The sequence below is a fragment of the Sus scrofa genome, chromosome 3, assembly GCF_000003025.6.
Source record: "Sus scrofa isolate TJ Tabasco breed Duroc chromosome 3, Sscrofa11.1, whole genome shotgun sequence".
In the NCBI taxonomy this organism is placed as follows: Eukaryota; Metazoa; Chordata; class Mammalia; order Artiodactyla; family Suidae; genus Sus; species Sus scrofa.
This window is the reverse complement of record NC_010445.4, coordinates 27144196-27168329: the sequence shown is the minus strand read 5'-3', so window position 1 is coordinate 27168329 and position 24134 is coordinate 27144196. Positions and strand designations below refer to the sequence as shown.

The window sequence follows — 24134 nt, the reverse complement described above, 5'->3', positions numbered from 1 at the left end:
CAAAAACATGATACACTAGGTGAGGAGACACATCATACACTAGGAGAAAGTATTTGCCACACAGTAAAAAAAAAAAAAAAAAAAAAAAAAGTGCTCATATTCGGAATATATAAAAAGTCCTCAAATTCAGAAAACAGGATTTCTAGGTTTATCGGTGTTTGAAACTGTTTGTCTCCATGTAACAGATCACAGACCCAGAAGCCAGAGACGCATTACAGCCTCTGTTAGCTACAGAGAGCGCTGGGGTGGGTGTCATCTAGGCACTGACACAAGGAGAGGGGGGCATAGTTATGAGGAGGGGATGCTGGAGTGCTAAGAAAGGAGCGCTGATGTGAATTCTGTCGACTTCTGTACGTTTCTGTGCTGAGCAAGCACACAGATGCAGCCCTCATGTTTTGGGGACCTGGAAGTCTGCGTCTCCCCCCATGTGGCCCCCGAAACAGGCAAGAGAGCCCCTCCAGAACTAGCCGGGCCAGAGCCTACCCACTTAGGGTCCTCAGGTGTCCCCCGGATTAGGTTCACATCCTTAGCATCCCTAATGGCCTCCAAAGCCAGATGTGGAGGAGAGGGATGGATGTGGCCGTCTCCTCTGGACTTCGGACTCACCTGTTGGGCAGAATAAGAGTGGCTCCGAATTCATCTCCACCATAGTTTAAAAAAAAAAAAAGCCCAGGACCATTCATGGGGTCCTCATTTTTCTCATGGTTTTCTCCTGGAATTTCGGAGGACAGCCCATGCCCCCCCCCATGCCCAGAATGAGCCGCGGGACACTTTACCCCATGGGGAGCAGTCCTCCTGGTGTCAGTAATTGTCCCCGTTAATGATGTTCCAGTGACAGGGAACACGAAGGTGGGAGCCATGCAGTTTGTAAAATGATTCATCAAGAGTAATTTGCTATTGATGTGTCCCTGGTCATCTCAAGAAATCTGATGAGGTGGAATTGAGGAAATTTAATTACCAAGGCGGGCATCGGGGCCGATGCTATAACAGTGTTTCCCACATTCACCTACCTTTTCATGAGGGTTTTCTGCATCAACCACAGTATTTGGCTCCTGGTGTTCAAATGTTTGTGAGCTGCTCTTTTCGCTTTGCATGGCCTGCCTTTTCTCGGTTCGGGTGTCTCCCTGATCCCAGCTTCTCATCTCTGCAAGAGATACGGGGCGGGGGCGGGGGGGCCCTCTGGTAGGGACATCAGGCCCTGCTCCCGAGAAAACAGGCTCTGTTCTCCTAAGAAACAGAACAGGAGCTGCCCACTCAGTGCTGGGCATCCAGGAAAGGTGGGCCAGGGCCAGACTTACAAACGAACTTGATAAAGAGAAGCTCTGCTACGTATAGCAAGACAGGACCTATATGCTCCAAGTGGGCTCTTCTGCTTTCTTCCATCTGTTCCCCTCGGAACCACAGAGCCCAGCTGCTCAGCTTCCTGGGCCACTGGGACTGAAGAAACGACCTTTTTTTGGGCTGTGTTAGTCAAGGCATATTTTTAAAATGTATTCAAGTATAGTTGGAGTTCCCAGCATGGCTCAGCAGAAACAAATCTGACTAGCATCCCTGAGGATGCAGGTTTGATCCCTGGCCTCACTCAGCGGGTTAAGGATCCAGTGTTGCCACGAGCTGTGGTGTAGGTTGCAGACGCAGCTTGGATCCTCCGTTGCTATGGCTGTGGTGGAGGCCGGCAGCCGTAGCGCTGATTGGACCCTTAGCCTGGGAACCTCTGTATGCCATGAGGACAGCCCTAAAAAGAAAAAGGAGGAGTTCCCGTCGTGGCACAGTGGTTAATGAATCCGACTAGGAACCATGAGGTTGCGGGTTCAGTCCCTGCCCTTGCTCAGTGGGTTAACGATCCGGCGTTGCCGTGAGCTGTGGTGTAGGTTGCAGACGTGGCTTGGATCCCGAGTTGCAGTGGCTCTGGCGTAGGCCAGTGGCTACAGCTCCGATTCGACCCCTAGCCTGTGTACCTCCATATGCCGCGGAAGCGGCCCAAAGAAATAGCAAAAAGACAAAAAAAAAAAAGAAAAGAAAAAGGAGAACAAAACACCCAAACCATCGTTGTAGCTTCCAGCTGATCTAGAGCTGATCCCCTGGCTTTGGAGTGAGCCAGTCCTGGTATAAGTCCAGATCTGCCTCTAAACTATAACTGCTTCTGTTGCCCCGTGTGTAAAATGGGGATAATAAAACCAGCCCTGTGTGTTTGTGTGTGTGTGTGTTGTGTACTAATAATAGCAACAACAGCAATGCTAGCTAAGCATTTCCAAGTACCTAGTATCTACCTCTCACATGAGTCAGCACATTTCACCATCACAGACAAAGCAATGAGGAAGGTACTAGTTTCTCCACTCATTCTATTGATGAGGATGCAGCCGTGCACCGGGTATGTGGGATGGGGGGATTCCAGCCCAGACAGCCCGACTGCTGCCCCTGTGCTGTGGCATGAGGCCCTGTGCTCAGCAACACAGAGCTCTTTTGAGAGCCAGCTGGGCCTTCCACCCCACCCCACTCTGGTGGGCGTTTTGCTTCCCAGGACTGCAGTTTATCAACCACCTGCTCTGACTACCACTCCCTGTATCCCCTTCATGACCCTTCTCACTTTTGAGAATGACCTTATTTATTTTCTTGTTTTTTTCTTCGTTGTCATCATTCTTCCTCCGGGATTGTGATCTCCCTGTCTGCTTTGCTCCACTGCAGAAGAGAGCCTGGCCCTTAATCAGCCTTTATCAAGTGAATGAATGAACGAATGAATGAGCAGAGAGGAGATGTTTAGTAAATATGTGTTGGATGATTTGCTGTCTGGACTGTAGACGCGTCTCCGTACTTACTTGCTGTAAATAAGTGAGGTGGGCTCTGAACTGTTGAAGGAATGTCCTTGTAGGCTCAGTTTCTTTGTCTGTATAAAGAACTTCCTCGCGAGAGGGGTGAATTGAATGGTGCTATGTGGGGCCCACCCTGATGCCAGGCACACAGCAGGTGCCCAGTTCAAGGCTCTTCTGATGATGCGATTGTCCCCTTTGGTTTTCAGAGGAGGCACTGAAGCTGCACAGTGGGCCCCTCCGCAACGCCTACATGGAGCAGAGCTTCCAGAGCCTGAACCCCGTCCTCAGCCTGCCCATCAGCCCGGCCCAGGTGGAGCAGGCTCGCAGGAACGCCGCCTCCACCGGCGCCACGCTGGAGCGCTGGCTGGACTCCCTGGTAGGCGGGGTGTGGACCGCCATGGACATCTGTGCCACAGGCCCCACCGCCTGCCCCGTCATGCAGACCTGCAGCCAGACAGCCTGGAGCTCCTTCAGCCCCGACCCCAAGTCGGAGCTGGGGCCAGTCAAACCCGACGGCCGGCTCAGGTAGCACTGAGCACGCAGGGGGCCCCAGCGGATCTCAAAGGAAAGCAGCCAGAGGGCTGGTGGGACCTGGCCCCAGCCTCCCATCCCCCTGCCCGACCCCGGGGGGCGGGGGGGAGGCACCTTTTGGGAGAGGGCCTCTCCTGGCCGTAGAAGGATGGAGAAGGACGGTTTGGAGGCCAAAGCAGGTTCTGCCAACCACCTGCACTCGGCAAGCTGGCCCCCGGGGGCGGGGGTGGCTCAGTCCCCGCGCCGTGGCAGTCTTGCCTCTTCTGGCTGATTCTCAAGTCCGGCAGGTTCCTTGTCTTCCCCTCAAGGACCCTCCACCCCGACCCCAGACAAGTGATTCCCAGACTTTTACTTTGAGCAGCAGATCTTTGTTTACTAAGTCGCAGGTGGAGGCTCAAGGAGCAGAGGAAATCCAGGCCGCTCTGGTGGAAGCTGAGAGCGTGAGGTTCTTTCTCCAAGCTCAGCCCCCCGGGCGGTCCCCCTGGCCCCAGGCGTTCTCCTAAGGTACCTCTTCAGAACCCAAGGGCTCTGCCAAACTAGTTGGAAAAGCACTGCCCAGAGGGTGGGTTTGATCTCCAGCCCCGCCCTTCGGCTCCTCTTCCTGCCCCTGTGGGCCGGGAAACCCTTGTGCCAGCCCTGAAGTGACAGGCTGCGATTGTCACGCTCGTGGGGCCCTCCCCATAGAGGTAGCAGGTTTGGCAGGTGGGGGGGCCCTAAGCCAGCCCTTCGAGTTCAGCCATTCTCCTTAATAACTCAGTGAGTAGGAGAGCCTTTTGATGTGACCTGGCCAAGGTCCACCCAGAGTGTGACTGCCAGACGTCCTGAGTTCCCGGCCACGCTCCCTTGAGGCAGAAACGGCACGATCCTTCTGAGCACGAGCGTCCAATCTCCTAGCCATTCATGGGCCGGGAGATCAAGATCATGACCCCTCTGGGCCTTGACCGTGGGAACTCTGGGGACCGCGGCCATGAAACTCAAAGAGAGGTGATGGGAGCCAGACTGAGCTGGACGGCACAGCAATACCCTTCCCCCGCCTGAGCCCTTGGTCCCAAGGTCTGATGCACGGAACCTCCGGGAAGCGCGCGCAGTGCTGCTGGGAGCGACCAGGCTGCACGGAACAAGACTTTTCACAGCCAGGAAACAGCATTTCAGATTTGGTTTTTCGATTCATGCCCTTCCTTGTCAGAGGGGCCAACGGGCCCGTCTGACACGCAGCGTAAAAGTGGGAAGCTCGCGTAGCTGGTTGTTTAAAACCTAAAGCGTAGTGTTATTCAAATTGCTTGAGTTACTAGAAACCCAAAGGGTTTCCTCGCCATGTGCCCTTCGGAGGACCCCACCCCCCACCCCCCAGCTCATCCAGAGAGCCCCTCCCCGGGGCCCCCATCCTCCACGGCTCCTCCCTTCCCCCAAAGGACGGGGGTCCCTTGGAAAAGTCCCCAGGTGCACCCTCCCCCTCCCGCAGCGAGCCAGTCCTCGCGGGACTCCTCTCCTGCGTGGGTTCGAAGGTACTGCCCTTGGCCCCCGATGACCTGTCAGCTGTCCCCCCCAAGACCCCCCACCCCGCCCAGCAAGGCAGGATGTCCTGTGGGCCATGGAGGATACAGAGAAGGGACACTTTAGATATTTATTATTTATATGTTTTAGTCAATGACTAATTAGTAGGTGCTGTTTTTGCAGCTTGTCAATTATGTTATCTTACTAACTGAAGCTGCCTTTATTCACAAAAGGCCCCCGCCCCCCCAGCCCTTCACCTCCCTCCCCCTCTCATCCCCCAGCCCCTCTGGTCTCTGTCTCTCTCTTGCCCTGTCAATCTCTCTCTCTCTCTGTCTCTCCCTGTCTGCCCTGCATTCTCCGTGTCCTCAGTGGAAAGCAGGGGAGTTGGATACCACGAGGACAGTGCTTCAACCAGCAGCACCATGGCTAGAAGGGGGGTGCCCTTGGGGACAGGGGCACCAGGCTTGATGTTAGCCTCAATTACCATCCCCCACCCCCACCCCCGGTTCTGGGTGTTAGAATTCCTGAGCCATGCTGCTGCCCACAAGGCCGGCGACTTGGAGGGAGGCCGAGCTGCCGCCACCGAGCCATCCCTGCTTCCTCCATCACTGCCCACCCGCGGCCAGCCTAACCTCAGGCCTCCATGGGACGCGACAGGATGGCAGAGGGAAAGACATCTATTTTAGGATGAGGGTGAGGGGTCAGACCGGGCCGTGAGCACCAGGAGCTAGTCCAGCGCCTCCAAGGAGCTCAGCGTGGCTTTCTCAGGAAGCTCGCATGAGCTCCACTGGTTTTACAAGCTCTCTGGGAGCCCAGAGGCCATGTCACGTCCTCTCTCTGCCTCTGGCCGCTCCTTCTGCTCCGGGTCCCCCAGGGAGCCGGCCCTTCGCCCTCCTCGCCAGACCTACAGGACTCTGTGTCCTCCGCAGTGTCATTTGTGGTGGCTTTGGGGGCTCAGTCCGGGCACGGCCCAGCGCACAGAATGTGCCCTCAGACTCCTCAACTCGAACCCCTCCTGCCTCTTGACATTGCTGACTCCTGTCGCTTTCGGGAACTGGTGGGGAAATGGCAGAGCCGGCTTCCTGGGGGACGGTCCCCACCCCTCCCCAGCCTGGGCCTCCCTCCCCACCCCACCACCGCCAGGAGACTGGGAAGCTGAGCAGCCTCACGGAGGCTCCCCATTGTCTCTGGTTTGAACCAGAACTTTGAAGATGTTCTCTTTGGTTTGAAGGGGAAAAGGGAGGCTTTCAAAGCCCAGGACAGTTTGCGCAAAGGTGACGTTCTTCCAGGGGAAAGAGTTTAACTCGTTTTTTTTTTTTTTTTTTTCAATCTGCCCGAGAGTGATGTATTGGTTAGAGGCCACTGGTCAGGCAGCCTTGAGCTCTGGATGTGAGGGTTTCAAAACCATTGAATGTGGTCTCTGAAAACCTGTTACAGGAGCAGAGAGACTGGGGGCGGGTCTTAGAGGTAGGACAGGGGTCTGGGGCAGGACGCAGTCAATAGGCTGCAGCAGTTTCCCACTCACCCTGTAACATTCAGGCAGAAACTGCACTCAGCGGGTGGACAACCTTCCCAAGTCCGGCCCACTCCACCTGCTGCACAGCGGTCTTAAGGTGTCAGCAGTTCACAGACCCTCATATTTTAAGACGTACACACGCTTCTCCCTTTGGAAAAAGGACTTCATTTGTTGTTGTTAGTGTAACTTTTTTTTTTTTTTTTTCCTGCACCCGCAGCATGCAGAAGTTCCCAGGTCGGGGATGGAATCCGAGCCACAGCAGTGACACTAGGCCACCAGGGAACTCCTAGTTTCATTTTTAAGATGGGGTTTAGAGAGGAGGGCGGATTATAGCAGCTCTGGGCACATGCTGGGGTCGGGGGGAGACCGTGCTTCCTTCTGGTTCTCTAGTTTACAGGTGCAAGGATAGGACCCCGGCTGGAACCTTGTTCTCTTTCCCAAGAAGGTGCAGAGGAGTTCCCTCTGTAGCATAGCGAGATCAGTGCTGTCTCTGGAACACTGGGGCGCAGGTTCAATCCCTGGCCAGGCACAGTAGGTTAAGGATCGGTGTAGCTGCAGTTGCAGCATAGATCACAACTGCAGCCAAGATCTGATCCCTGGTCTGGGAACTCCATATGCTGAGGAGCAGCCAAAAACAGGAAAAAAATAAAAAAGGTGCAAAGGAGAGGAGAAGTGTAGCTGCTGGGTATGGGCCCTGAGCAAAGACCCCTTTCACAGCCAAGTTCACTGGGGACTCAGGACCCAAGCTCCCCCAGCAGCACCCCCTCGGGCTATATTAGAAACAGCCATTGGCAAAGGCCCGCCAAATCGAAGTCACTCCCTATGGCTGGGGTCCAGGACATAAGCACAGATGAGTGAAGCAATTGGTACAAGACATTAGAGAGTGGTGGGGATTGCAGTCTGTGGCGTGCACGTGACCCAGGCCAAAAACAGCTGCAGCTCAGCTCCATTCTGTCATTGCATTTGAGGATCCATGCGTGGTGCAGCAGAATCTTCTTGGTAAGGGAAGCCAGATTTTTATAAGAAATCTGATTTTTAAATGGTAGTTAGGTTTTTTCTTTTTGTTTTTAACAGAGTATAGGCAAAGGGAAACTTCACAGCCAGCCTCTGCACTGCCAGCAACCTCTGCTCTCTGGAGAGGTGGTTTATTTACCTTTTAATTTTTTTTTTTTTTAATTTTGGCCACCTCCATGCATGGGAAGTTCCCAGGCCAAGGATTGAACCTGCACCACCGCAGCGGCCCAGGCCACTGAAGTGACGGCACCAGATCCTTAACCCACTGTGCTACAAGGGAGCTCCTGGAGAGATGATTTTAGAGGAAGTTAGGCATTTCCTGGTGGAGGAGGAAAAAGCCAGATTTGGAAGAGGCCAAAGTAATAGCTTATGTTGAAGTCTCAAAGGAATGGGGACTTCGTACTCCTCATTCCCATCCCAAAGAAACGGTCCCACAGAGAAGTGTCCCATGACAACTGGCTTGTTCAGCTCTTTTGGTTGCAAGACAGTTTGTGCTGAAAGGAAAGTGGAACTGAACTGAGAGACTCAAGAGCTGCCCTTGGACATACGGAGGTCCCCATAGGCCCAGTCCCCACGTTCCGGAGTTCCACTGCGCCAGGTGGAGAGGTCCAGGACAGGGTCCAGGAGGAGGGGGTGGCGTGTCAAACAGCCCGGCTCTCTCCAGCTCCCGGGTTTTAGCAACCATCTTGCCACAGGTCTGGAAGCATCCTCAGAAGCTGCCCCGGGGCGGGGGGCAGAGAGAGGGGCTCCCCTCTGCTTCTGCCTCACTTTCCTTCCTCTGCCCATGGGTCAAACACAGGCGCTACCTCATGTGTCTGCTGAGACGTTTACCTGGGGGGCGGGGGGAGAATAAAGGTGTCCACATCTGCTGGAGCTGAATGTATAATCTATGCAAATTCTGTCTCTCTTTCTTTGTCTGTCTGTCTGTCTGTCTCTCTCTCTCTCGAAGTATTTTTTTTTTAACCTTGCAAACAAGATACTGTATAGACCCCCCCCCCCCTTAAGACTGAGGAGGGCTTTCGTGCACCACCTGCATCTACCCCTCACGTTGTCCTTGGTTCTGTCCTTGCCAAGCCCCAGGCAGGGAGAAAGTGGCCCTCCCTTCCCACTCCCCTCGGCCGGGAACACACCACCCGCCCCTTCCTGCAGACCCCACAGGAGAGCAGGTTCTGCACCTTCCCGCCTCCATTCCCAGCTCCATCCTCTCTGTGCCTCTCTTCCCCTCCCCCTCCCATCTCTGCCCCCCCCAAGCCTTAGGTTTCTCTTTTGTGAAATGTGGCCTTAAAATTATTTTTGGAAAGCTGACCCCTCTCCCCCTCCCATTTCCACCACCATCCAAGAAGCATGAGCATCTTGAGGAGCAACCTCCTGAGCGAGGGGGCTGCCGAGCTGTAGCTTGGCAGATGCAACAGAAATGGCTTGTGTGTGTCATCTGGAAGGAAAAAAAGAAAAAAAAACCTCATATGTTTTCTATGGGTAAAATGAAGGCTTGGGTGCTCAGCTCAACCTCAGCCAGCTTCCGAAGCCTTTTTCCTCGAGCCGATCTCGCTGTCATGGGCTGGCTTGGTACCCGCAGAGCGCTCACAGGGGCTTGCCACCCCTTCCCTCCCCCAGAGACTCGGTGACTTTCTGTACTTCGTTCAAGGGAAAACCAGGAGAGTTTCTCAGTTTATCTCTTCATCCTTCCTGCCTGGAAAGGGACAGCATTAAACATTCCCAGTGGATGGGTCGCGTTTTCAAAGACTTTACCCTCTTTTCAGAGTCCATCCATTTCCCTCCCATTGCTCCAGGGCTGATGGAGGCCAAAGACAACCCCAGGGTTTTCATAGGAAATTCACTGGAATTGAGCGCAATTGTCTTTGTCGTCTTTTTTTTTTTTTTTAAATCTTATTCTGTTGTTGACAGCGTTTGGGTATTTTTTTAGAGGCCTCACGATAAGTTATTACCGTTCCCCTCTTTGTTTTTCAAAGACATGTGGTGATATAGTTTTTAAAAATAACTATTTTGTTATAGATCATAATATGCATAAAACTGTACAGAAATATTTTGTAATGTATTGATTTTAAAAAAAAAGAGACGCTGTAAATAAAGTTTAAAAAAAAAACAAGAGACTTCAAATGGCACACACTGAAAGATGTAGATATTTTGCTATTTATTTAAAGGAGTATTTTAAGAGATACTGAACTATCTGAAATTGACCAGTAATCAAAGTTCCAATCATCCCGAGTGCTTTTCCTCGCGGTAGAATGTGATTCTCGGAAACGATTGCACTACCCGCCCATTTTTGCACCTTTTCTGTCTTTTCATTTAGCAGAAAAACAACAATGAAATTGTGCCTTAGCTGTATTTTTTTGTCTAGGGGAGTTTGTTTCTGTCTGACAAAGCAAAGTTTTTTGCAGAAAACAGTGGATGTATTAAATACTGTATCATACCAAAAACACTGCAGGTGTATAGATGCTTTCTGTCATACTGTGTTTTCAGATGCAGAATTTTAAAATTAAAAAAAAAAAATACTGTCTTTATGGAACAGTGGGTGTATGACTTTTCAACGACAGCGAGCATCTTCAGGCAATCCTGTTTTCTCCCCCACCCCCCCCACCCCCCTGTGCTGAGACCACAGACACAGACCGGGCCTCTCCTGGGAAAGCCTGATGTGTGGACACGCTCCCTAATCAAGCCTGCTGCCATCTAACCAGATTATTGCAACACTTCCCTGTAAATGATGCCCCTGGTTAAGGCAGAAGGGTTTGGCTCTATATTCTGTGTTAAGTAGGGGACAGCAAGGAGGACTGCCATCTAAAAGTGGCCCATGTTTTCCATACCCGACTGGCTGATCGGGTAGCTAACCTGTTTGCCTTTCCTCTTCCCCACACAGCTAGACTACATTTCCCAGACTTCCTTGCTCTGAGGTGTGGCCACGCGACCAACTCCTGGCCAATGGAAGTGGATGTAAGGTGCATCCATTCCACCCACAGTCTGTTGGCCAGGAGTTGGCCAATAACACTTAGACCTGGCCAATAAAACAAGCCACAGAGCCTGTGTGTGCATTTTCTCTCTCTCTCTCCTCCTCCTCCTCCCCACCTCCATATACTAGCTCAGATATTTTAAATCATCTTGATTTGGGACGTTTATTAACATATCTATTGTACTGCTCTTCTCCGAAACTTCAACTTCAAGGGGGCATGGTCACAATACGAGAGGAGCTGGGCCCCAGACGGCCACATGGAAGCCCACCTCTATTTGACTATGATGTGAAAAGAAAGAAGTATGCATTGCGTGATGCCACCTAGAATACATCTGTTATAGCAGCGCGCCTTCCCTTAGCTGATGCATCCAGAAATGGGAACTCAGATGGTCCTCAAGCAAAGTCCAAATTTCAGCCTCTTCATTACGTAGATAAAGACACAGAGGCTCAGGTGGGTGAAGCTACCAAGATATCAGCGTGGTCACAACTAGAACCAAAGTTTTCTTTCCCCCATTGAGACGTCCCCAAGTTAGTAGGAAGAGTGGCTCTCCTTCCTTTGGGTGGCCTCATTACAGTGTTGATAGAGTGACTCCTGAAGGCCATGGCCAAGGATTGAGAGTGCCCAGGGGCTGGGTTGTAGAAATGACTTTCATTCACCCTTCTAAATTCCAAAGGCAAAGATTGGCATTCAGACCCCAGGTGGGATTTTGCAGGTAGACACCTTTATTTCAGTCTGACCTTATAGCCAATCTCATCTTCCTTTGCTCAAAGATAGTTGCCCCGAAAAGGGGGGAGTTGCCTGCAAGGGAAGGATAAACTTCCAAAATCTCCACGGGAGGAAAGATCATAGGTCTTGAGCACCCAGTGCTGCCAGCACTTAACACAGTGAGTCCAGAGTGTGGGCCCTCAGTGACTGTTTCATGAATGAACAAAGCCGTATTATATTTCTTAAATAACATATGGTCATGGAGTCATCTGTCCTAGAGTCATTTGTCCAAGAGTCTTCACATCCAACATTTGATTGGTAATATTTGGCAAAACATGGGTTATCATAACGTAAGTGGTGACTTTCCCTTCAATAATGATGTTTCTGGGCTTCTTCATGAAAGAATTGGTTGGAATTTCTTTGCTGCTGATTTATTTGACCTGTCACATGTCACCTTTTGTTCAGAGAGTAGTAGTGAGCGGTTGGCTTAAATTTATCGGATTAATGGTTTTAAGGTGATTTTTTTTTTCTTTTAAAGGAAATTGTTCTAATTGTGCCTTAAACCCCAGTATATAAAAGAGACTTGGACACTGGGGCTAACAGAGGACAAATGGTGGTTATCAGAAAGAAGGGGGTGGGCAAAATAGGTGAAGGGGATTAAGAGGTACAAACCTCGAGTTACATAATAAGTCACAGGGACGTAACATACAGCATGGTCAATGATATCATATTAACTTTGTATGGGGACAGATGCTTATAGACACAGCATGGTGATCATTTCATAATGAATGAAGATGTCAAGTCATTAGACAATACACCTGAAACTAACATAAATGATGCTAGTTCAATTAAAAATAATATAACAAAATGAAAGAAATTGAGGACCAGGAGGGCTGCTTCAGTTGAAGTGGGAGTGGAAATTGTCTAAGCTGTATCTTCCCCCTGCCCAGCCAATCCCTTTGGTGGCTCCTGGAGGCGTGCAGACAACCGGTGCTTTAAAACTCTCACCTCCCGCGGAAGCAGCTGGGGCTGTAGTGGGATTGATGGGGGAGGGGGAGGGACGCTGGCTGCCAGGGTGCTGAGAGTTGAGTTCTAGGCTGAGTCTCTGAGAATGAGACCAAACTGAAAATAATTCACTCCTTACCTCACCTTGGAAAGTCAAAAGGATGGAAAAGTAGAGGTGGAGCCACAAGGATGTATGGCCCGCATGAGGTCAAGTGCCAGAGACTTGATCCCGGTCTGCTGTATTAAGATGGTCTCTTCCTCTGCTCTCGCGGGAAATCGCACCTGCCCCAACCCTGATCAGAAGCACCAAGCTGAGGACCGGAGAGCCAGGCCCTCTCTAGCCCTGGCTGTGCCACTGATTTAATGTAGACCATCGTAAGGCTCTTTCCTGTAATGAATCTCAAGTCTCCTCAACCGGGAAATGGGAAAAGGGGGCTCAAGTTCAAGTTCAGACATGCAGGTGCATAGTCTAAGTTCAAGCCCAGCACCTGATACAGAACATGTGAGGTTCCAGCTCCTTCCAACATAATGTTCTCCAAATATGATTTCTGATGTTCTTATCTACGTGAGTCAGGGAGTTCTCACTTGGAAGCCACTTAAAGAAGTTTACTCAAGAGGGCAATCTCTTGGCTCATGAAACTGCAGAAGAGAACGGAATTAAAATGCAAAGGACAAGAATGAATACATCTCTAGGCGACTCAAGAATGGGAGCTGGAGCATCGATACTCAGAGCCCCCTTTTTCTCCATTTCTGCTGGTCCCAGTTTGATTCTACTCCTCCCTACAGACAGTGGACACCACGTGAAAGAGAAAGAAAGCAAGTCCCTGCTTCTTATCCTTGAAGCTGCAGAAGAGACAAACATCCATACCCTTTGTTCTAATTGCCAAAGGAGACGGCTGCAGCAAGCCGGCTTGGGTCACAGGCCCAACCCTGGACCTATCACGGGAGCCAGGCAAATAAAGCGTTCTAATTGGCGGAGCCTGGATCGTATACCCACCCCTGTGGCCAGGTGGTTGGATAAAAACTGTGAGTGGCAGCCCCATCCCAACCACGTGGTCAGACTGGAGGCGGAGCCTTTCCCCAAGGATGTGCTCAACAGACAAAAACAACAGATGTCCATCCACTGGCCGGAGCCAACTCCAGGCTCAGGTGGCTTCTCGGCTGGCCAGTCCAATTGGTTTCTGCCCCTCAAATGCCCAAATTGTCTCCACTCAGCTCCTCGAAGTCTCCCTAAGGGGAAGGATTCTGGGCAGGTTCTCAGCAAATCCTTTTACATAAATACTGTATAGATGGTGATGATTTCACCGTCACTTAATTAGGTGTCATTATGCTTATGGGACAACACAGTGAATGTCTCCTTTTATCCTTGTATTCGGGGCACAGGACTCATTTAAATGGCCCAAGTAACACCTAATTACGGTGGATGGTTCTAACTTGCAGCAAAACAAACAAAACACAGTGTCTGTGTACCTGCAAAGAAGAATAGCATCTTTCTCCAATTTCTGTAGCATCATTTTCCTTGGATACCAGTGTGCGGCTTCCTTTTTTGCGATATTGGCTTGATTGCAGTTATCTGGAGCTGAACCTGCAATATCCCCAGGGTATGCTTCTATCAGACACTGGCCAGCACCCCCCAGAAACCAAAGCAATGGAAATTTGGATCCTGGAGACATCTCCAAGGAAAATCGAGTCCAGGAGCTTCATTTTAGGAGATGAGGATAATCTCAAATCTTTGCTCTATCCAGAACTGCCCAATCTATATAGACAGAAAATAGATTAGTATTCCTGAGGCTGAAGGTGAGGGCTGGGGTATAAGATGGTGATAGCTAGAGGTTACAGAGTTTCTTTCTGAAGGGAAGAAAATATTCTAAAATTGACTGTGATGATAATTGGACATAAGTGTGACTATACTAAAAACCACTGAATTGTACACTTTCAATGACTGAATTCTATAGTATGTAAGTTATATCACAGTAAAGCTGTTGTTTCTTAAAGACAACATTTGCTCATACTTAATGGAGAATGTAAAAGCATTGGATGGAAATGTTGCTTGATATTAAATCATATATTCATTTTATATATGATTATTGTTTACCTACCTTAGCTCAGATAGGACATTAAGCTTCATGAGGACAGAAACTCTGTTTTATCCACCACTGGTTCTTCAGAGCCAAAAACAGAGGCTGACACATAGCAGGTATTTGGACAAGATTTGATGAATGAATGAATGAATGAACGATTGATTTGAATGTCTTGACCAAATCCTCAAGCCTACAAGTCTCTGAAGCAAATCCTCTCCTTATTCTAAAGAAAGACGTGCCCTTGCTCCTTTCAAAGGTCTCTGGGGGGGATACCATCTTCCAGAAGAATAGCTTGGAAGAGGCTGCCAGGGTAACCCGTGATATTGGCATCCATGCAGGACCCTGATTCCCAGCAGTCTTGCGTCCAACCATCACCAACCAGGATGCTCCTCTTCCATTTGACACCATAACCTTTTAAACCAGCCACATCAGCACCAATTGACACTCAGTAATCCAATTTTCATGAAATCGGACAGGCAGACCCCGAAGTTCACAGAGCAGAACAAATTACTGGAAACCAGAGTGAAATACCTCTTCTGGCTTCTTAGCTAAGATGGAAAGGGCCCTCCCAGTGGGCACTGGAAAGCAGGTAGCAGTCCAAGGTCACCTTGCATGCAGACCGCTGTCTTACCATCATCAGAGGCTTGAGAAATGAAAGGTCATGTAATAACAAGCCCTTTCAGGCTTGTGTGGAGCTGGAGCACAATGAATCAATCTTAACACGCCGTCTGGCGGGTAACGCCTGATGCCTGTCCACACCCGGACTTTCTCTCCTTCAACCTTGAGATTTGAGCAGAAATGGAATCTCCCATCTGATGAATGAGAACATGAAGGCAGAGGGGATTGGCTGACTTGCTTGTGGACCCAGAGGCAGTGAAGGAATCCTTACCATAAACTGGCTAAATCCACGAATTTTATGCTAAGTTATCTCTAAGCCTCCGTTCTCTCATCTAGAAAGTAAGCAGCATCTACAAATTAACTTCTTTGCGCTAAATAACACATAATGCCATTGCACACTTAACAGACTACAGTATGGTATCAATGTAACTTTTTTTTTTTGTCTTTTTGTCTTTTTTTTCACTTTTTATATACACTGGGAAACCTCAAATTTCGTGGCTTCCTTTTTTGCAATATTTGCTTTATTGCAGTGGTCTGGAGCTGAACCTACAATTAAAATATATAAACATATTCTCAATAGATGTTAACTTAAAAGGAAGCCACTCAGAGTTCCCGCCGTGGCTCAGTGGTTAACGAACCCAACTAGTATCCATGAGGATGCAGGTTCGATCCCTGGCCTCGCTCAGTGGGTTAAGGATCCAGCGTTGCCATGAGCTGCAGTGTGAGTCGCAGATGAGGCTCCAATCCCCCGTTGCTGTAGCTGTGGCATAGGCCGGCAGCTACAGCTCCAATTTTGACCCTTAGCCTGGGAACCTCCATATACAATGGGTTCGGCCCTAAAAAGACAAAAGACAAAAGACAAAAAAAAAAAAAAAAGAAAAGAAAAAGAAACGACTCATGGGAGTTCCCACTGTGGCTCAGGAAATTAAAGACCGAACCTTGCCTCTGTGAGGATGTGAGTTCGATGCCAGGCACTGCCATAAGCTCTGGCATAGGTCACAGACGTGGCTCAGATCCTGCGTTGCTGTGGCTGAGGGGAAGGCTGCAGCTGCAGCTCTGATTTGACCCCTAGCCTGGGAGCCTCCATGTGCTACTGCAGGTGTGGCAGGAAAAAAGGAGAGAGGGAGGGAGGAAGGATAGAAACCACTCAAATCTTTCTAGCTTCTGTTTTACGAAAAACTCCAAAATACCATGTTCTGATCAAGACCCATCCCAAGCCTTTCCTTCCCTTCCCCAAGTCCCTCCTGAAGGAACCTCAGCTCAGATAACAAGATCTGCATTAAATCCACAGTGCATCTGCATCTGAGGTTCTCTGAAGAATGAATGGATGGATGGGTGGTTGAGAATTTGTCATTGAATTACTGAACCCATGAGTAGATGAATGGATGAGTGGCTAACAAAATGCATGGGTTGGAGTTCCCGTCGTGGCGCAGTGGTTAACGAATCCGACTAGGAACCATGAGGTTGCGGGTTCGGTCCCTGCCCTTGCTCAGTGGGTTAACGATCCGGCGTTGCCGTGAGCTGTGGTGTAGGTTGCAGACGCGGCTCGGATCCCGCGTTGCTGTGGCTCTGGCGTAGGCCAGTGGCTACAGCTCCGATTCAACCCCTAGCCTGGGAACCTCCATATGCCGCGGGAGCGGCCCAAGAAATAGCAACAACAACAACAACAACAAAAAAGACAAAAAGACAAAAAAAAAAAAAAAGCATGGGTTAATGAATTAAAAATAGTTAACGTGCATTATCGCAACCTCTGTGCACCTTTCCTTGGATTGTATTTCTTGCCCAGGGGTCACATTCCCACTGATATTTTCCATGACGCTCTCACAAATACAGTCAGCTTCTCTATATCCCTCTGTAGAATTATATATGTATATAAATACATAAATAAAATACATATATTTGTATGCGTGTGTGTGATTTTTATATTTTTTTGTTGTCTCTCTCTTCCTACTGGAATGTAATCTCCATGAGGGCAGGGATTTTGCTCTATTTATTTACTTTGGTATCTTCAGTGCCTAGCATAGGACCTGACAAATAAGAAACCCTAACCCCAGGTAAATATTTATTAAATGTATGATGTAATTTTTTTTTTTTTTTGGTCTTTTTGCCTTTTCTAGGGCCACTCCTGCGGCACATGGAGGTTCCTGGACTAGGGGTCGAATTGGAGCTGTAGCCACCGGCCTACGCCAGAGCCATAGCAATGCCAGATCCTAGCCTCGTCTGTAACCTACACCACAACACACGGCAACGCCGGGTCCTTCACCCACTGAGAGAAGCCAAGGATCGAACCTGCAACCTTATAGTTCCTAGTCAGATTCATTAACCACTGAGCCATGACGGGAACTCCCTGTATGATGTAAATGAATGCTTTCAGCAAACCAATGCGAAGGTACAATTTTTGTGTTTGTGTGACCCATGAAGAAACTGAAGTCCAGAAATGTGCTCTGTCCAAGGACAACTAATAAGTGACAGAGCCTGAATTCCTCTAACCCTAAAGGACACTTTTGGCTACTGTCCAAAAGAAACAACAGCCCCAAAATGGAGTCACTTGTGCTAAGCTCACATCACCAATCCAGGGTTCCACACCTCACCTAATTACTGTTTCAACCTTCCCCAGGGGTGTAGCCTTAATCCATCAGTGTGGAATTTTCTGGAGAGTGCTCACAGGATAACCTGCCACATAAACCCTTTCCCTTCCCCAAAGAAAGAGTTTCCTTATCCCTTTCCCCTTTTGCCCATAAAAGCCTTCTATTTTGCACAGCTCCGTCGTCGGAGCTCCTTTCTCCGTGCTGGATGGGATGCTCTTTGATTCCTGAATAGTTCCATAAAGCCAAATAGATCTTTCAAAGGTACTCAGTGGACTTCTTAACCCTATCCCAGCAGTATTACCTCCTTTGGGAATGAAAGAAGGCAGGCCAACTCTTTTGAAGAATTTCCTCCGGCTTCTGTTGAAGTTCTACCAACAGAACCCAGCTGGTCCCTCACCCCATCTCTCACGACTTTTTCCTTCCCAGGTGGATCCACAATTGAACCAGGACGGCTGAGCTTTGGCTGAGAAGGAAAGGGGCGCATCCCCCAAGCTCCTTCTGCTGCCGCAGGCCAGACGCAAAGGAATGTGCTGGGAGCGTGATGAACTGAGTCTTTGTTTCTGCTCACCAACGCCCATCGGTTGCTAAGAGACAGTACAAAGGGAGGCCCCTGAGAAGCCCCGAGGACCCCTACGCCCTGACATAATACCAGGCCCTTCCTTTAGAGAAATGCAAAGAGGGCATGTCCAAGACCAGCCGGCAAATCTGTGCTGCCTGTGATAAGGGGATTTCTGTTTGGGCCCCAAGAAATCCCGTCTCACGGGGGATGGGCTGTGGAGGACGCAGAGGATGGGGGAGCAGTCTTTCTTCCGCGCCACTTCCAAAGGACTTAAAAATTAATTAACATGCCATCCGATCCCCACCCCACAAGACCGGATTGAACACGATCGGCATCCACGTGAAGGAATTCAGCGATCCTGTTGTGTTAGTCCTAGCGTTGCCTTTTCTGGCATCTCCTGTGAATCATCAGGGAAAGTGATGTGGCAAAACTAGGATAGTTTTCTAAGCAACTTGAAGAAATATTTCTCATTCCTTAAACGCTTTCCTGATCTGGGCTAATCAAACCCCACTCACTCCAACGAGGGGACCCCCAAGAGTAACTAAGCCATCTCTGGGGTGCCTTGTATCCCCCAAGCCAGCTTTGATCGGGGAATCTGATTTGGACAAGAACATGATTCCCGGTCAGCAGGGAAAGGTAGGTTTTATGGCTCATTGTTCAAAATGACAAGGGAGTAGTATAGCCAGGTTATCTAAGGCACAAGAACCCAATCCATGGCAGTTAAAGTGCCTAGCATTCGGAGTTCCTGTCGTGCATGGCTCACTGGTTAATGAACCCGACCAGCATCCACAGGACACAGGTTCGATCCCTGGCCTCACTCGGTGGGTTAAGGATCTGGCATTACCATGAGCTGTGGTGTAGGTTGCAGACCCGACTCAGTTCTGGCGTTGCTGTGGCTGTGGTGTAAGCCAGCAGCTATAGCTCTGATTCGACCCCTAACCTGGGAACCTCCATATGCTGTGGGTGAGGCCCTAACTTTTTAACAAAAGTTAATAAATAAATAAATAACAAAAGACAAATAGATAAAGTGCCTAACACTCAATATATTTTATTCCACACATGCTTAAAGAGCACCTACTATGTGCTAAATACATAGTTTAGTTTTCAAGGGGAAGAGGGTGCAACAGTGAAGCACAGAGACAGCAGCCTCCGCCTCTGGGAGTTTACCCTGTATAATCACAGTTATAAGTCATCCTGGGAAGAGCACCCTGGGCTGAAAGAACCAGAAATACAGCCTGAAGGGAGGAATGCATTTGTCTTATTGGAGAAACAGAGAGGTCAGAATAGCCACACCACGAGGAGCAGAAGGGAGGGTGCAAGATGAGCCTGCAGAGATGGGTAGGGGTCTGATCACGAGGAATTGCAAAAACCTGGCGAGAGATCCTAAATTGAGATCTGAGTGGAATGCGGGCCTGATCGCAGTTTTTTTTTTTTTTTTTTTCAATTAGTTTTACTTTTATTACTGTTAACCTATTTAAAGCTTTTTTTTTTTTTTTTTTTCCCCACTGTACAGCAAGGGGGTCAGGTTATCCTTACATGTATACATTACAATTACAGTTTTTCCCCCACCCTTTGTTCTGTTGCAACATGAGTATCTAGACAAAGTTCTCAATGCTATTCAGCAGGATCTCCTTGTAAATCTATTCCAAGTTGTGTCTGATAAGCCCAAGCTCCCGATCCCTCCCACTCCCTCCCCCTCCCATCAGGCAGCCACAGTCTCTTCTCCAAGTCCATGATTTTCTTTTCTGAGGAGATGTTCATTTGTGCTGGATATTAGATTCCAGTTATAAGTGATATCATATGGTATTTGTCTTTGTCTTTCTGGCTCATTTCACTCAGGATGAGATTCTCTAGTTCCATCCATGTTGCTGCAAATGGCATTAGGTCATTCTTTTTTATGGCTGAGTAGTATTCCATTGTGTATATATACCACCTCTTCCGAATCCAATCATCTGTCGATGGACATTTGGGTTGTTTCCATGTCCTGGCTATTGTGAATACTGCTGCAATGAACGTGCGGGTGCATGTGTCTCTTTTAAGTAGAGTTTTGTCCGGATAGATGCCCAAGAGTGGGATTGCAGGGTCATATGGAAGGTCTATGTATAGATTTCTAAGGTATCTCCAAACTGTTCTCCATAGTGGCTGTACCAGTTTACATTCCCACCAACAGTGCAGGAGGGTTCCCTTTTCTCCACAGCCCCTCCAGCACTTGTTATTTGTGGATTTATTAATGATGGCCATTCTGACTGGTGTGAGGTGGTATCTCATGGTAGTTTTGATTTGCATTTCTCTTATAATCAGTGATGTTGAGCATTTTTTCATGTGTTTGTTGGCCATCTGTATATCTTCTTTGGAGAAATGTCTATTCAGGTCTTTTGCCCATTTTTCCATTGATTGATTGGCTTTTTTGCTGTTGGGTTGTATAAGTTGTTTATATATTCTAGAGATTAAGCCCTTGTCATTTGCATAATTTGAAACTATTTTCTCCCATTCTGTAAGTTGTCTTTTTGTTTTCTTTTGGGTTTCCTTTGCTGTGCAAAAGCTTTTCAGTTTGATGAGGTCCCATGGGTTTATTTTTGCTCTAATTTCTATTGCTTTGGGAGACTGACCTGAGAAAATATTCATAATGTTGATGTCAGAGAGTGTTTTGCCTATGTTTTCTTCTAGGAGTTTGATGGTGTCCTGTCGTATATTTAAGACTTTCAGCCATTTGGAGTTTATTTTTGTGCATGGTGTGAGGGTGTGTTCTAGTTTCATTGCTTTGCATGTTGCTGTCCAGGTTTCCCAGCAATGCTTGCTGAATAGACTTTCTTTTTCCCATTTTATGTTCTTGCCTCCCTTGTCAAAGATTAAGTGACCATAGGTGTCAGGGTTTATTTCCAGATTCTCTATTCTGTTCCATTGGTCTGTCTGTTTTGGTACCAATACCACACTGTTTTGATGACTGTGGCTTTGTAGTATTTCTTGAAGTCTGGGAGAGTTATGCCTCCTGCTTGGTTTTTGTTTCTCAGGATTGCTTTGGCGATTCTGGGTCTTTTGTGGTTCCATATAAATGTTTGCATTGTTTGTTCTAGTGAAAAATGTTCTAGTGAAAAATGTCATGGGTAATTTGATAGGGAATGCATTGAATCTGTAGATTGCTTTGGGTAGTATGGCCATTTTTACAATATTGATTTTCCCAATCCAGGAACATGGAATATCCTTCCATTTCTTTACATCTTCTTTGATTTCTTTGATTAAAGTTTTATAGTTCTCGGCATATAGATCCTTTACCTCCTTGGTCAGGTGTATTCCGAGGTATTTGATTTTGTGAGGTACAATTTTAACAGGTATCATATTTTTGTATTCCTTTTCTAATGTTTCATTGCTGGTATACAGAAATGCAACTGACTTCTGAATGTTAATCTTATATCCTGCTACTTTGCTGAATTTATTAATCAGTTCAAGGAGTTTTGGGGTTGAGTCCTTCGGGTTTTCTATGTATAGTATCATGTCATCTGCATACAGTGACAGTTTGATCTCTTCTCTTCCTATATGGATGCCTTTTATTTCTTTTGTTTGTCTAACTGCTGTGGCTAAGACTTCCAAAACTATGTTGAAGAGCAGTGGTGAGAGTGGGCATCCCTGTCTTGTTCCAGATTTGAGTGAGAAGGCTTTCAGTTTTTCCCCATTGAGTATTATATTTGCTGTGGGTTTATCATAAATGGCTTTGATTATATTCAGGAATGTTCCCTCTATACCCACTTTGGCAAGGGTCTTGATCATGAATGGATGTTGAACTCTGTCAAATGCTTTTTCTGCGTCTATTGAGATGATCATATGATTTTTGACCTTTTTTTTGTTAATGTGGTGTATGATGCTGATTGATTTGCGTATGTTGAACCATCCTTGTGAACCTGGGATGAACCCAACCTGGTCATGGTGTATAATTTTTTTGGTATGTTGTTGGATTCAGTTGGCTAAGATTTTGTTGAGAATTTTTGCATCTATATTCATCAATGATATTGGGCGATAGTTTTCTTTTTTGGTGGTATCTCTGTCTGGTTTTGGAATGAGGGTGATGGTGGCCTCATAGAATGTCTTTGGGAGTATTCCTTCTTCTTCAACCTTTTGAAAGAGTTTAAGGAGGATGGGCACCAATTCCTCTTTATATGTTTGATAGAATTCACCTGTGAAGCCATCTGGTCCTGGACTTTTATTTGTAGGGAGTGATTTTATGACCTCTTCAATTTCATTTCTAGTGATCGGTCTGTTCAGTTGGTCTGTTTCTACTTGATTCAGTTTTGGCAGGATGTAAGATTCTAGAAAATTGTCCATTTCTTCCAGATTGTCAAACTTGTTGCCGTATAGTTGTTCATAGTATTCTCTCATGGTTTTTTGTATTTCTGCTGTATCCGTTGTGATTTCTCCTTTTTCATTTATAATTTTGGTTATTTGGGTTCTTTCTCTCCTCTTTTTAGTGAGTCTGGCCAGGGGTTTATCAATTTTGTTCACCTTTTCAAAGAACCAGCTCTTGGTTTGATTAATTTTCTCTATTGTTTTTTGAGTCTCTATTTTATTGATTTCTTCTTTGATCTTTATAATTTCCTTCCTTCTGCTGACTTTAGGACTTTTTTGTTCTTCTTTTTCTAATTCATTTAGGTGGAGGGTTAAGTTGTCAATTTGGGATCTTTCTTTTTTGAGAAAGGCCTGTATTGCTATAAATTTCCCTCTGAGCACTGCCTTCGCAGCACCCCATAGATTTTGAGAGGTTGTGTCTTCATTATCATTTGTTTCAAGGTAGTTTTTAATTTCCTTCTTGATTTCCTCATTGACCCATTGGTTTTTTAGTAGCATGTTGTTTAGTCTCCATGTAGTAGGTTTTCTTCTCTTTCCTTTTCCCATGGTTGATTTCTAATTTCATGGCATTGTGGTCAGAGAAGATACTTGAGATAATTTCTATGCTCCTAAATTTATTGAGATTCGCTTTGTGTCCCAATATGTGGTCTATTCTTGAGACTGTTCCATGAGCATTTGAGAAGAATGTGTATTCTGATTTTTTTGGATGTAGTGTCCTGAAGATATCAATGAAGTCTAACTTTTCTATTGTTTCCTTTAGGATCTCTGTTGCTTTATTGGTTTTCTGTCTAGAGGATCTGTCCATTGATGTGAGGGGGGTATTAAGGTCTCCTACTATGATTGTATTCTCATCAATATCTCCCTTTATGTCTGTTAATATTTGTTGTATGTATCTGGGTGCTCCTATATTTGGGGCATATATGTTGATGATAGTAACATCCTCTCCTTGGATGGATCCCTTAATCATTAAATAGTGTCCTTCTTTGTCTTTCTTTATGTCTTTTGTTTTAAAGTCTATTTTGTCTGATATGAGCGTTGCGACTCCTGCTTTTCTGTCTTGTCTGTTGGCATGAAATATTTTTCCCCACCCTTTCACTTTCAATCTATATGTATCTTTTGTCCTAAGGTGAGTTTCTTGTAGGCAGCATATTGAAGGTTTTTGCCTTTTTATCCACTCAGCCACTCTGTGTCTTTTGATTGGGGCATTCAGTCCATTGACATTTAAGGTGATAATTGATAGATGATTATTTATTGCCATTTGAACCTCGTGTCCCAGTTGATTCTATGGTTCTCCATTCTTCCTTTCTTTTTTTTTTTTTTTTTTTTTTTTGGTTGGATGTTCTCCTGTTGTTATCTGCTTGAGTGTATTTTTTTTTCATTTTTTGCAAATGCAATATTTGGTTTTGGCTTGTGGTTGCCCTGTTTTTTAAATATGCTAACCCCTTCCCATAATTGTGTGTTTTAGCCTGATGGTCCTGTAAGTTCAAACACTTCATTACTATATTAAAATTAAGAAGAGAGACATACATACAAACAAAAAGGGTTATTTACTTCCTAACATCCCTTGCCCACATTTTATGTTTTTGATGACTCTTTTTTATTTTTTTCTTTTTAATTTTATTTTTTTTGAAGCATGTTCATGATTAAATCTGTATGCTGGCTTATTTGAGTGACTGCTCTCTGATTGCGGTTTCCTCAGTCCTAGTTCTTCCTCTTCTTCTTCTTCTTCTTTTTTTTTCTTTTCTTTTTTCTTCCCTTTCCTTCCTTTCTTTTTGGTTTAGAGAAGCCCTTTCAATATTTCCTTTAACCTGGGTTTTGTGTTGCTGTATTCTTTAAGTTTTTGTTTGTTGGGAAAAATTTTTATTTCCCCTTCTATTTTAAATGATATTCTTGCTGGATAGAGTATTCT

At 46.9% G+C, this 24134-nt stretch overlaps 1 protein-coding gene across 3 annotated transcripts in view; it reads left to right on the top strand.

Annotated features, from left to right (window-relative positions):
- Positions 1-9892, top strand: part of XYLT1 (xylosyltransferase 1) — a 334192-nt gene extending 324300 nt beyond the window's left edge. For all 3 annotated transcript variants that reach the window (XM_021086555.1, XM_021086556.1, XM_021086557.1), the window contains exon 12: positions 3017-9892. In XM_021086555.1, the coding sequence (XP_020942214.1) occupies positions 3017-3339 (323 nt within the window). In that variant the 3' untranslated portion in view covers positions 3340-9892. The remainder of the gene's footprint in view (positions 1-3016) is intronic.